Source organism: Prionailurus bengalensis, chromosome A1 (genome assembly GCF_016509475.1).
Source record: "Prionailurus bengalensis isolate Pbe53 chromosome A1, Fcat_Pben_1.1_paternal_pri, whole genome shotgun sequence".
Classification (NCBI taxonomy): domain Eukaryota; kingdom Metazoa; phylum Chordata; class Mammalia; order Carnivora; family Felidae; genus Prionailurus; species Prionailurus bengalensis.
Genome location: NC_057343.1, coordinates 84,707,297 through 84,720,481, shown reverse-complemented (window position 1 = coordinate 84,720,481; position 13,185 = coordinate 84,707,297). Strand labels below are relative to the sequence as shown.

The 13,185-nt window shown below is 49.8% G+C and overlaps 1 protein-coding gene across 1 annotated transcript; it reads left to right on the top strand.

Moving 5' to 3' along the window:
* Positions 1-294: 294 nt before the first annotated feature.
* Positions 295-12,867, top strand: SH3BP5L (SH3 binding domain protein 5 like). Its single transcript, XM_043583865.1, has 7 exons — positions 295-423; positions 897-1,506; positions 8,190-8,252; positions 8,418-8,546; positions 10,247-10,408; positions 11,455-11,628; positions 12,202-12,867. Exons 2-7 carry the CDS (start codon positions 1,324-1,326, stop codon positions 12,670-12,672), a joined length of 1,182 nt encoding a protein of 393 aa, XP_043439800.1. The 5' UTR covers positions 295-423; positions 897-1,323; the 3' UTR covers positions 12,673-12,867.
* Positions 12,868-13,185: the final 318 nt, after the last annotated feature.

The window sequence follows — 13,185 nt, the reverse complement described above, 5'->3', positions numbered from 1 at the left end:
GATTGTCCAATCTTCGTTTTATTTCTACCACCTCCATACCCACAAGGGACTCCGAACTTCCATAACCAGATCTAATTTTTCTCACCACAACACGTTCATATTTCAGTATCATTAATCTGGGGTGGAAGATGGGTTGGAGGCAGCTCCAGGCAGCGACCATGAGTACCATGGGGCATCATTTTGTACGGAAACCGGAAACCAAACGCCGGGCGGAGACGAGGTACGGAAATCCAGACGTGGCCCGGCTGGCCAGTAGAGTGTGGGGGGAGGGGCGAAAGGGCTGGAGGGCGTTGTTAGCGCATGATGTATTTCCGCTTCCTCTCGGCCCAGTAGCTTTTGGTTGTACTAGCTAGCTTGTTGCGGGGAGGGAGGGGGAAGATTGTTTGCAGTGAAGGAGCTCAGTGTACGGGAAGGTAAACTGAGGTAAGGTTCTGTGTCTGGGGCCCGGGGCTTTGCGTCCGGTTGTGTAGGAGGTCTGGGGGCAGGGTCTTCGGGACTGAGGAAGATTGTGGGGTTGGAGCCTGGAGGCTCGTATTGTCCGCCTGTTTGGAGAGAGGAGGTGGGGCGGGGCTGGGGGTTACTAGGTGAATTGCAAAGCCCGGCGGGTGTGGAGTGAGGGAGGGCGGAAGAAAAGGGAGGATGGAGGAGATGGGGAGATATCCAAAGGAAGTCTGGAAAGCGCAGATCGGGAGGGGCTGGGCGAGCGGAGCTGGGACGCGGGAGGTGTAGGATCTCAAGTCCTTGAGGGCTGAGGAAAGTACTCCTGATGGGGGCTGGTCAGAATAGCGGGGTGTGAAAGGAAGAGAGTGAAGTTCTTGGGAGGCTGAGGGGTTGGAAGGGGCTGGTGGCCTGTGTTCTGATGCTGCCCCTGTACTTGGCCTTTGTTTCCCTTGCAGCTCCCCAGAGACTGTCATACCGCAGCCTCGGTTCGGGCCCAGCCTTCTCTCTCCAGTTGCCACCACAGCCTGGAGGCGCCTGCCTCCGCCCTCCCGAATGGTGCTACTCCTCGAAGGCCTCGGCCCAGGATCCAAACCCCCTTTGCCCCCTGCCTCGGAGCGGTTGCTCCGGGTTTCTCCTGGTGGACTCCTCGCGACGGGGACGGAAGAACTTTTGCACCGACAAGGCTGTAGCTCTAGGAACCCCGCTGACAACGTGAATCTTGGCCTCTAACCCAGTGTGAGGTCATTCCTGTGTCCCTTTTTACACCCTTTGAGAAGAGAAACTCTTCTTGTTACCTGGAGCCCGGGAAGCCCCAAGCTGGGGCCCTGGTCCCACCATGTCAGTCCTCTCTTGTGCATAGGGCTGTGCCCTCTCCCCATTAGCATGGCTGAATTCAGGCAGGTTCCAGGGGGGCGGGAGACCCCGCAGGGGGAACTTCGGTCTGAGGTTGTAGAGGATGAAGTCCCTCGGAGCCCGGTCGCAGAGGAGCCGGGAAGAGGTGGAAACAACAGCAGTGAGACCAAATTGTCTCCAAGAGAGGAGGAAGAACTGGATCCTCGAATACAGGTGAGAAAACTAAAGGGAAAGGAGAGACAGGGAGCCCAGATTCCAGTTTTCCTGAAAAGCTGTCTGATAAATGAGGGATTAGATTTATTCTCTCCCCAGTGCGCTGGGGCAGGAAAGGAAAACAAGTTTGTCAGCAAATCATTGCAGGATAGTGTGACAAGTTCTAAAAGAGCTGTGTGTGGAGTGCAGAGAAAGGGTTAGGGTTAGGGTTAGGCCTGAGTGCCTGGGGTGTGCTGCTGAAGGCTTAACTGACAAAGGGAAGCAACAAATTGGCCTCAGATTCAGGGCCTCATTTCGGTCAGTGGAGAGTAAAACTATTCTTCTTTCTAAATAAGTAAAGTGGCTGTTGGCCCAGAGATGCGGTATGAGTGGGAGGCACTTTTGAATCTTCTCTTTTGTCATCTTCTCATTAGTGCCTCCCAGGGATGTTCACATCTGTAAAGGGTGAGACATTTCATGTTTTACAACGCGTCAACAGATGGAGGCCTGTAAGGAAATCTGATGTGTTTATGGAGTTGTATCAGCCATGGTCCGTCCTTAATACGGATTCCGAGTTCTGAGGATGCTGGTTATACCAAATGAATGGAAAAGCTGACTTATTGCCTTGGAGTGTTTACAGGCTAGTAGTTGGTAGGATGGGCAGATCTTTGTGAAGGAGCAGTGGGTGAGGACAGAGACCATGGGGAGGAGATGCATGGTCGGCTGAGGTGGGATTGTAGTGTTAACGTGCATTGGCTGGGAAGGGTTCCCTGGGAAAGCAGCTTGGGTAGGTGAGGGCAGGAAGTGCTTGTTTGTTTGGGGCTCAGTCTGCCATAAGGTCTCGTAGCATCTCCAAGATTCTGATGTGGAGGTGACTCACACCTCTGGAGGTGAGCAAGAACATCTCAGGGCTTGCATTCCTGGGCTTCTCTGTCAACAAACCTTTATTAGATTGCTTGTGAGTCAAGAAGAAATCAAATCTGGTCCTCACATCCTTCCTGCCCTCTCGGTGGGGGTTCCCTGGATGTTGGGCAGAGGAACTCCATGCTTATATGGGAGATGCAGTGAGCCATTCATCTACTGGCATGAGTCAGTAATTTATTTCCACCCTATCTCATGGGTGTTGCATTGAAAACAGCTCAATTTCTTCTGCTAATTTTACAGATTTGTCATCTACTGAGGAAGTAAGTTATAGTGAAAAACACATTGGCCTGAGATTGAAACAACCTCCAGCCTCATGATTTGTGATTTTCATGCAAGTTATGTAATGTCTAAGCCTCACTAACTTCATCTATAAAGTGAGGGGTTGGTCCAGTTTATTTGCACAACTGCTCACTCTGCTCTGACATAGTCCTATGATTCTTTTCTGTTACAACTCTTTTGCTTATCTCTTGGTGAAAGTTTGGAGGTAGTATTTTGGGAAACAGACCCCTGTCTGTTCTGTTGGGAGGAGGACTGTATGGTGTGTTTCATACACCTTCTCCCAACATTCCTTGCTCTGCTCCAGGGGAGGATCTACTGTGGTTTCTTTGCTCAGTCTCTCCTGCTCCTGTGTATTTTTCCAGCACCCACACAGGCAAAGGCGGTAGTACGAAGAGTCACTCTCATGTTTTGCTGTTCACTAAAGTAGCTATTAGCCACACGTGGTTACTTAAGTAAAATCAGTTAAAATTAAATAAAAATGTAGTTCCCCAGCTGCTGTTGGTATTGTAGAAGTAGAACATAGTTCTATTAGAAGAGCTCTGTGAGGGTTGAAGAATATCGAGCAGGCCTAGATTTGCCTTAATTCCAGGGAGCTTGCAGTGTTGTTAATTGGAGCAAGAGGGACAGGCAGATCATAATCTCTCTTGCTAAACTGGGAGGCACATTGTGGAATGGTGTGGGTAATGTGGGGAGGAAAGGTCTTGTTGTAGAGGCTTCCCCCTTTTATGGCACACTGATGGCTGGGCCAGTACTCTGCCCTTAGCAGGGATTCTGCATCTTCTTGCCATGTGGAAGAGGCAGCCTGATGTGAGGGGTACCCTTCAGGGAGGAAGCTGGCAGCATTCAGCCTTTCTGGGTTTGGTCTCCTCTAGATAAGAAAGAGATTGCTGTGTGTCTTTTGAGGTCCCTCTTATTGGGACCTCCCTCTTATAACACAACACCATGTTATCCTGGTAACTCTGTTTCAGTGCTTTAAATGGATTCTTAGTGCATTCTGTGATTCTCTGCCAACAGATGCATCTTAATCCACCAGCGAATTTTAAAAATACCTGTTCTTGGGGCACCTGGGTGGCTCAGTCTGTTGAGCGTCCAACTCTTGATTTTGGCTTAGGTCATGATTCTAGGGTTGTGAGATTGAATCCTGCATCACCCTCTGTCCTGTGAGCCTACTTAAGATATTCTCTCTCTCTCTCTCTCTCTCTCTCTCTCTCTCTCTCTCTTTCTCTCTTTCTGCCCCTCTCCCTCATTCGTGCACGTGTGCATGTGTTGTCTCTCTCTGTCTCTAAAAATAAAAATAAAATATAAAACAAAAAATAAAGTAAAATAAAATAAAAATACCTGTTCCTGAGCCATGCCCAGACATGTGAATTCTTGTCTCATTGGGGGTGAGAAATGGTTCTAACATGCAGTCTACATGTGCCCACTCAGCCAGGGATATCCCAAAGGCTAGGGACTCTGTTCAGGTATTTTCTGGGATTCCCAGAAATGGTTGCCCTTAGGAGAAGGCTCTTACTGATACGGGAAATGGGGTTTCTTGGCAGGCAGTTCATGTCCCCATTGTCTGGTGGGATACCTCTGGAATTTTGAGGCAAGCCAGCTGGAGATCACCTCTAGGCTGACCTGGAGTGTGCTATCACCCAGGGAAGGCCACTGTCTTAGTCTCCATGTCTTGAGGTCAGCATAGTTCTCTGAGGCTTTCTGGCTCGTCCTCAGCTTTCTGAGAGAGGGTCCCAGTGGAGGGAAGGAGTGAAGGAGGATGGTGCTAGGGTGGGCCTAGGTCTCCTCCCCTGTGACTTCTCAGTTCCCTTTGTGATGATGGGTACATTCATCTTCAGGTGAGTGGATACAGTCACTCACCTCCTCCTTTGACTCTTCAGAGTGACTTTGCAACCTCTTCATCCTCATCTGAAGTATCCGTTTAGCTCTCACAGGATAGTCATATTTTCCCTTACTTAGTCCTTGAGCCATGCATCACCCTGGCCCTGCATCACCATGAGCTTGTGTGTTTTAGTAGCCTGTAAAAGGTGAGCAGGCACATCTGTAGATGGAGCACCCATGCCTTTGACTCAGTGGCCTGGCATCCTGGGAATGTGCCTGCCGTGTCTGGGGAAGGTCACCCTCCCTGCTGGCTGTGGGATCACTGATGGATGATGCCTGCTGATTCAGACTTCATCCCATTCAAATTTCCATTTCAGCCAGGTGCCAGGAGTCCCTGGTGGAGCAGGCCAAATGTACTATGTTGCCAACTTCCCAAAACAGAGCCCTGAGTGCTCATTGGCTTCCCGCTTAGCCTTGCCCTGGGTCTGCCTCAGCCTGCTTGTCCCCCACCTCCCCCGACCCCCTTGCTCACCTACCATCTATCGTATTCTGTTCCCCAGTCTCCTTGTCCTGTTAGAGCTTTGTGACTGAGGGTCAGACCTCATCATCAAAAGACTTTTTTAATTGCTGGAAATGTTGTGTGGATGCAAGTTCCCTTCTAGAAAGATGTGCCTACTCCTGCTGTTTGCCAACAGTCAGAGCCCTTTACGTACTTTTTCCGGTGGGGATGACTTATGTAGAGAGGCATTCATTCCTGTGATGATCTTGTTGATCTTGATGATCTGGGAGCACTTTGGGCCGTGGAACTGAGTGGGATCCAGTCTTGGATCCCATGGTTTGCCCATGGGAATGTTGCAGGCTGGCCTTTACCCACCTCCTTCTGTTTTCCAGAATCAGTTTATTGCCTCCTGAGGCATATCCTTTTCCCACCAGGAATGTGGTTTTTTTAGTTTGATGGTACTCCTGTCTTCTCTGAGGCATCCATCTGAAGATGTCCTTAACCCTAGGATGGCGGTCACAATATCAGGAAAACCAGATCCAAGGTTAGGTCCCTGATCCATTTTCAATTCTGCCTCTAATTCCCTACTCCATTGTTTCTTATCTAGCAAATTTGAACGAGTTGAGAAAGAATATTCTGGCAAGAGCTGTGAAAGCACTGTCACTTCATCTCCCAGATAGTCTGAAACCCATTGTGGGCCTAAAAAAGCTAGAGGAAGACTAGGCCCACGGTGGGAGAGGTTTTCTCTCACCCTAACAGGAATTGCCTTTTGTGAGAGCCCTTGGGGTGATTCTGTCCACTGAAGGCTATGTCCTTGTTAGGAAGGCACTGTGAAACCCTGATCTCTGTGTGTCAGGTAGTGCTGGCTCTGGCCCCAGGCCTCTTGTGGGCTCCTGTGAGCCATGTCAGCTGCTTATGGTTCCACAGTGTTTTGTTGTAACCTTATGGACACTGGGTTGTGTGAGTAATCAGGTTGCTCATGTGCACCAACGTCCAGGCCCACAATGTCCAATGTGGGAGTCACATGCTGCTGGCCAAATTGAGATGTACCCTAAGCGTCAGATGCACGAGGATTTCAAGGGCATAGATTAAAAAGAATGTAAAAGTGTTTTATAATTTATGTTGAAAACATATTAAAATTATAATATTTTGTCTACATTGAGTTAAATGAAATGTATTATAATTTAATCTGTTTGCTTTTGCATTTTTTAAAGTTTATTCACCTTAGAGACAGAGGGAGGGGCAGAGAGAGGGCAGAGACAGAAACTCCTAAGCTGGCTCTAACACTGTCGGCACAGAGCTGGATGCGGGGCTTGAGTTCATGAATCGTGAGATCATGACCTGAACTGAAATGAAGAGTTGGACACTTAACCAACTGAGCCACCCAGGCACCCCTCTTTTGCATTTTTTTAAAAACATGGTTGCCAGAATACTAAAAATTCAATGTCAGGCCCATGTCAGTTCTGCTCTGTAAAGTTTAGAGCCAAATTTATGGCCTCCTTTGAGGAAGTGTCTGCATTGTTGTAGGTATGTGTATTTTCATGAGGTGTGTGAGAGCTAGTGATGGCAGCATTGCTCTCTGCCAAGTGCAGGTTATGTCTGGGTCATGGGCAGCAGGCAGACACAGCCTGGGTTCCACTATCCTGTCCAGGGTCTGCAGGGCTCCTGGGAGAGGATTCCATAGCTGAGTGTCAGGCATTTCACTGGGCATTGATCCTTCTCAGGAGTGTCCTTGGCATGCTGGGCTCCAGGAACTTGACTGAGAAAGGACAGGGAGCATACTTGAGACCAGCACCTCTCCCTACTCTCTGCCATGTCAGTGAAAGGCCCAGGTGGTTCTGTTGCTTCTTTCTCTAGCCTTGGGGCCAGTGAGATCCTTTTAAAAAAAAAAAAAAAATTTTTTTTAATGTTTATTTACTTTTGACAGAGAGAGAGAGAGAGAGAGAGCATGAGCAGGGGAGGGGCAGAGAGAGAGGGAGACACAGAATCTGAAGCAGGTTCCAGGCTTTAAGCTGTCAGCACAGAGTCCGACGTGGGGCTTGAACTCACAGACTGCAAGATAATGACCTGAGCCGAAGTCAGACGCTCAACCTGAGCCACCCAGGTGCACCAAGGGCCAGTGAGATCCTTATGCTACCATGTCTGGTGACTTGTCCCCAGTGTTCTCCTTCCCTGCCACAGAATCTGTTGTGTGAGGACCTGGGGTCTCTCTGTCAGTCAACTGCTCAAGCAGGCCTAGAGGTCTCTTGAACCATGGAATCTTCCCTAATCTTGACCTCAACCAAACCCTCATGATTCTGCTTCCTGCATTTCTTTGGGATCGCCCTGTCCTCTCCCACCTGGAATACTGCAGACAGCCTCCACTTTTTTCTCCCTGGCCACTGTAAACTTTCCACATACTGCTCAGACCCACCTTCCTAAACCACAGACTGGGTGGTGCCAGGCTCTAAGGGGCTCCCCTTGCCATTGGGAAAAGTTCTGGTATCCTTTCTCCTGTATGTACCCCAGCCTTGCCGGCTTCTCACCTGACAAGCTGCCTGCTCTGGGCACCTGCTTGTCACTGGTGCTTTTCTGTGTATCTGTCAAGGCCCAGCCTAGGAGCAAGTCCTCAGGGTGTCCTGCCTGGCCTTTCCTGCCCTGGTAGGTGATCCTGCTGCTCCCACCAGGCCTGCTTCTTACAGTTCCTTGTACCACTTTTTTCTTACTGAGTCCGGAGCTTCTGCCTCTTTGTTTTCTGAATTCTTGGGTGTCATGGTGCTGAGCTGTGATAAGTGTGTAGTAAATGTGTAGTGAGTGACTGGCCTAGTGTTCCTCTCTCAGGAACACAGACTGTTAGCTCCAAGGCAACTTCTATTGGCTGGAATTTCGGAGAGAAGGTGGCCACATGTTCTAATGAAGAGAGGGCAGGCTTGCTGCCACTTTGCTGTGTGCATGTGTGTGTTCTATTCTCTGAATGGTGATTTCCTCATCTTTAAAATGGGGGTTTTACTGTCTGATGCAGAGGTGGAGTTGTGAGGATTATAGGAGACTGTATATTAGGTCTCCTGCACGGAGGCATTTGACAGTGCCCTTTTCCTCCATTTCTTTCCTTCCTTAATCAGGCAGACTTTCCCTCCCATCCCACATAGTTCATGTAAGAGGCTACTTTTTCCCACTGCTCTAACTCTTTGCCCCTCTTTGACAGGAGGAGCTAGAGCATCTCAACCAGGCCAGTGAGGAGATCAACCAGGTGGAGCTGCAGCTGGATGTGAGTGTTGATCCTTTTCTTCACACCCTTGGGCTAGTCTCTGGAGGTGTCTTCTTTTCTCCCTGTTCAATACAGTGGCAGGGGAAGGGGCATGTATGAAAAACGAGAGGGGCTGGGACCCACACATGTGCCTTCCTTCTGCCCATGTCCCTGTCCCTTTGCCAGGAGGCCAGGACCACCTACCGAAGGATCTTGCAGGAGTCAGCAAGGAAGCTCAACACACAGGGCTCCCACTTGGGGAGCTGCATCGAGAAGGCCCGGCCCTACTATGAGGCTCGGCGGCTTGCTAAGGAGGTATGGCTAGCTGATGCACGTTCCAGGAGGGGCGCATACAGAGCCTGGCCCTGGACTCTTCTAGTCACACAGAACACTTTCTGGGTTCTCTTATTTCTCTTCCCTTTGGTTCATGTCTCTTTTCTTTGCTCACCTCTCCATTCCTTTACCCTTTTCCTTCCCCCCCTTTTTTACACAAGTAATGGGTTCAGTATTGGAAGACTCTAATGTAACAGTAACTATAAAAGGAGAAGAAAACCAAAATCACTCCAAATCCTGCCATGTGCCTGTTTCACATTTTTTGCATCTAGAATTTATTTTAGTCAAGTATGGTAAGACACAGACACAGAGACAGCTGCCATGAAAAGAGAGTTTATTACTTAAAATTTCCAAGAAGAAAGAGCATGCCGCACCACCTAGGGCCACCTGGGGAAGCACTTGGGTTGATCAGGAGGTGGAAGACATGAGAGGAAAACTTGGCTCAGAGCCTTTATTGCGGTTATAATAGGAAGGAATGGGTAAGGCAGGGTAGGCAACTTTGATCGAATTTAGAGTTAGATAGCTTGAATAACTGTGGGCCCTGGGCTATAGGGGTGGTTTCTATATTTTGGTACCTGGCCCTGGGTTAATGTAGGGCAGAGGAAATAATTGGCTTTGTGTGTGAGAGTTAGATAAAGGAGGTGGTGGGCTTTGGATTGGTTGGTTTGCATTTGAAAAGTATGCTCACAGAGGAGTTTAGTATCTCTAGGAATTAGCCCTAGGAAAACCCCAGGATGTGAAAGCATCATAAAATAGAGAAAATAAAAAATGTAATTAATACAATACAGATAACCCCTTGATTTTTGGGTGTGTGTATATCCTGCCAAAATGAGATTTATGATACATGCTATTTTTCTTCCTTTATTTTACTTATTTACATATTTCCATGTCAATAAATATACATCCATGCTATCATTTTTAAAAGCTGCTTAACATTTCCTCATATTATTATTGTTATTAATGTTATATTATACACTTAATCACTTCCCTATAATTGAAAACTTAGGTTTGTTTCCAGTTTCATGTTTGGTAAGCATGGATGTAATGAGTATCTCAGAACACTTGTCTTATTTCCTTCAGCTTACAGGCTGGACTGGAGGTGATGGTCTCAGGGGTGTACTCTCTGTGAGACTTGGTCCAAGTCATTCACCACCTTCAAACTAAAGTGGGGTGGATCTTTCTTTGTTCTCCCTAGAGCACAGGCCAGTGGCCTTTGCGAGTGCTGGGTTTCACACATTCACCCTGCAGTGACAGTATCATTTTCCAGTCCTTTTTTTTAAGTTTATTTTTTTATTTTTGAGAGAGAACACAAGTGGGAGAGGGGCAGAGAGGGAGAGGAAGACACAGAATCCAAAGCAGGCTGACCTGTCAGTGCAGAGCCCAATGTGGGGCTCGAACCCATAAACCGTGAGATCATGACCCAAGCCCAAGTTGGACATTTAACCAACTGAGCCACCAGGCTCCCCATCCAGTCTTTATTTCTGCATTTATTTCTTTTGAGCCATATCCTTACAAGATAGTCTTTATGGAATGTTGCTTCTTCGGAATTTATCCTTAGTGCAGTTTGGGAAGTGAAGCTGATATTGCACTGGGCCTTCCTCCTCTTGTCCTCATCCAGGATGGGTCTCCATGGGCGGTGGGGGTCCCTTGGGGCTCCCCATCCTGATGGTCCCGTCTTCCAGGCCCAGCAAGAGACACAGAAGGCAGCGCTGCGGTATGAGCGGGCCGTGAGCATGCACAATGCTGCCCGGGAGATGGTGTTTGTGGCTGAGCAGGGTGTCATGGCTGACAAGAACCGGCTGGACCCCACATGGCAGGAGATGCTCAACCATGCCACCTGCAAGGTGAGCCAGGTCTCCTCCGGTTCTGGTACTTCCTTGGCTATTCTTTCATCCCATCTCCCTCTTTCTTCCTTTCTTCTACCCTCCAGCCCTCCCTCAGCTTTGATTATGTTTCAGGCAAAACCTTTTCCTTCCTCTCTGCCCTTTTTGGCCTCCATTTACATTTCCTTCTGACTTACGAATGTCTCTCTAGGCTCTTCTTGAACGTTTGCGTCCAGATATGGGACTGACCCCCAGTTGATCCACCCCCTGGATTCTCAAAATTCAACACTCACATTTTGTTACGTTTAGCTGTGACTCCTCACTTCTATGTTCAGAATGTTCTCCTTTTCTTACTTTTGGGCTCTGCTAGTGTACTGTGATTTTTGAAGTGTAATTTATGTATCATTTCTAAGCTACTCCCAGGGGACTAGGGAGTGGGAAGATCCCTGGCATCAGCTCCAGTCCACTGGGGCTGTTACAACAAAATAACAGACTAGGTGGCTTAAGCAAGTTTATTTCTCACATGTATGTATCATTTCTAAGCTACTCTGGCATGTATGTATCATTTCTAAGCTACTCCCAGAGGACTGGGGAGTGGGAGGATCCCCGGCATCAGCTCCAGTCCACTGGGGCTGTTAAATACAAAATAACATAGACTGAGTGGCTTAAGCAAGTTTATTTCTCACAGCTCTGCAGGTTAGGAAGATCAGGTGCAGGCAGATTTGGTACCAGGTGAAGGCCTGCTTCCTGGTTCCTAGACAGCTGGCAGTCTTTTCACTGTGACCTTGCGAGGTGGAAGGAGTGAGTGAGAGCTCTCCAGGAACTCTTTTGTGATGACACTAATCCCATTTATTTATTTTTTGAGTGCTCCCACCTGTATAACCTAATCACCTCCAATACCATCACCTTAGGGGTGAGGATTGCAACATGAATTTTTTGGGGGGAGGAGAGAGATAAACATTTAGTCTCTAGCAGCAGATGTCAGATCCTGAAGGATGGTCATGTCTTGAGAGGCAAGAACATGGGTCCTGGGTCAGTGATGTATGTCCTGATGAATGTATGGCCAGGTGAATGAGGCAGAGGAGGAGCGGCTTCGTGGTGAGCGGGAACATCAACGGGTGACTCGGCTGTGCCAGCAGGCTGAAGCTCGGGTCCAGGCCCTGCAGAAGACTCTCCGGCGGGCCATTGGCAAGAGCCGCCCCTACTTTGAGCTCAAGGCCCAGTTCAGCCAGATTCTGGAGGTAAGGCAGTGGGGGTGGGGGAGAGTGTGTGAATAGGCAGGAAGGGGGTAGGCATGGAGAGTGAGAGCAGTTAGAGGGGATGCCAGTGCCTCTCTGGTCCATCTGACAGACCAGTGTGGTGGCCCAGGTAGAGGTACATATGCTAAGAATGATACCTAGGAGTGGGAGTTGGGCTTGGGGAATGGGTCCTGGTAGAGAATGGAGTTAAAAGGAAGTAAATGAGAAAAAGTGGGAATCAGGGGAAACCAGGGAGAATGGGGATGAGGAACTGGCCAGATAGGGAAAGGGAACCATGGGGAGAGGAGGAGTGGGTGGGAATGAAGACCTGGGAGGAAGGTCTTGTAAGGCCAGGAGCAGGGTGATACTGCTGGGAAAGAGGAAGAAGAGAAGAGTGAAGAGGGGCTAGGCTGGGTGGGGTGGAGCACTGCAGGTTTGTGTTGGATGGTGAGCTGGCCTAAGAGTCCAGGAAAGGAGGCACCAGTGGAAAGTGCTGAGTGGAGCTGAAGGGACTCCGCTCCAGGAGCCACGGACAGTTGGCCAGTGGGTCACCTCACTTTGTTCCTCCCTCTGCAGGAGCACAAGGCCAAGGTGACAGAGCTGGAGCAACAGGTGGCCCAGGCCAAGACTCGCTATTCAGTTGCCCTGCGCAACCTGGAGCAGATCAGCGAGCAGATCCATGCCCGGCGCCGGGGCCAGCCCCCTCATGCCCCTGGCCAGCGGCGCTCCTCCCCTGTGGGGGCAGAGGCCGGGCCTGATGGTGGCGAGGATGGAGACAGTGGTATCATAGAAGGGGCTGAAGGCGGGGTGCTGGAGGAGGGCAGTAGCCTGGGGCCTGGCCCTGCCCCTGACACAGACACACTGAGCCTGCTGAGCCTACGCACAGTGGCCTCAGACCTGCAGAAGTGTGACTCTGTGGAGCACCTGCGGGGCCTCTCAGACCACACCAGTCTGGATGGCCAGGAGCTGGGTTCCCGGAGTGGGGGGCGCTGGGGCAGTGATGGCGGGGGCCGTGGGGGCCGCCACCAGCGCAGCATCAGCCTGTAGTTCATGCTCAGGGTGGCTGGTTCCTACCACCATTGGCCCATGTAGGGCTCCAAGCTCCCTGTCCTCAGGTCCTTGCTTCCCTTGGAGAGGTCAGGTTGGCTCTTGTCTCTGGTGAATTTCTCTCCCTCCTCCCCCAGTTCTTTGCAGGTGGCAGCTCTCTTTGCCTTACCCCCTCAGAAGGCTTTCTCTATGGCTCTCACATTTGCCCTCCCCCTGCTAGCTCCTCTTGGTCTGATGTTCTTTCTGCTTTCCTTCCATCTGTCTGGCTTTCCCCTCAGGGAACTTGGTCTAGAAGGTACAGGGTAGCCCACTGGAGAAGGTGGATGTGGGACCTGAGTTTTGACATCTTGGCCCCCTGGTTTGAGGCAATAGACAGGTGTCCCTCCCACCTCCCCATCTCCCAAGGGGGCCTAGGGATGCTACAGAGCCTCTGTCCTAGCCTGCCTGTATGTAATCTGTAAAATGCACTGTAGGACTGTGTGCCTCTGGAAAACACTACACATCCCTGCAGTG

What these genes read in the sequence shown, in the direction of transcription:
- SH3BP5L (XM_043583865.1), top strand. Translation starts at nt 1,324, where the DNA reads ATGGCTGAATTCAGGCAGGTTCCAGGGGGGCGGGAGACCCCGCAGGGG. An exon ending in AGGTGGAGCTGCAGCTGGAT is followed by an intron (nt 8,253 to 8,417) that starts GTGAGTGTTGAT and finishes TCCCTTTGCCAG; the next exon opens with GAGGCCAGGACCACCTACCG. An exon ending in CTCGGCGGCTTGCTAAGGAG is followed by an intron (nt 8,547 to 10,246) that starts GTATGGCTAGCT and finishes CCCGTCTTCCAG; the next exon opens with GCCCAGCAAGAGACACAGAA.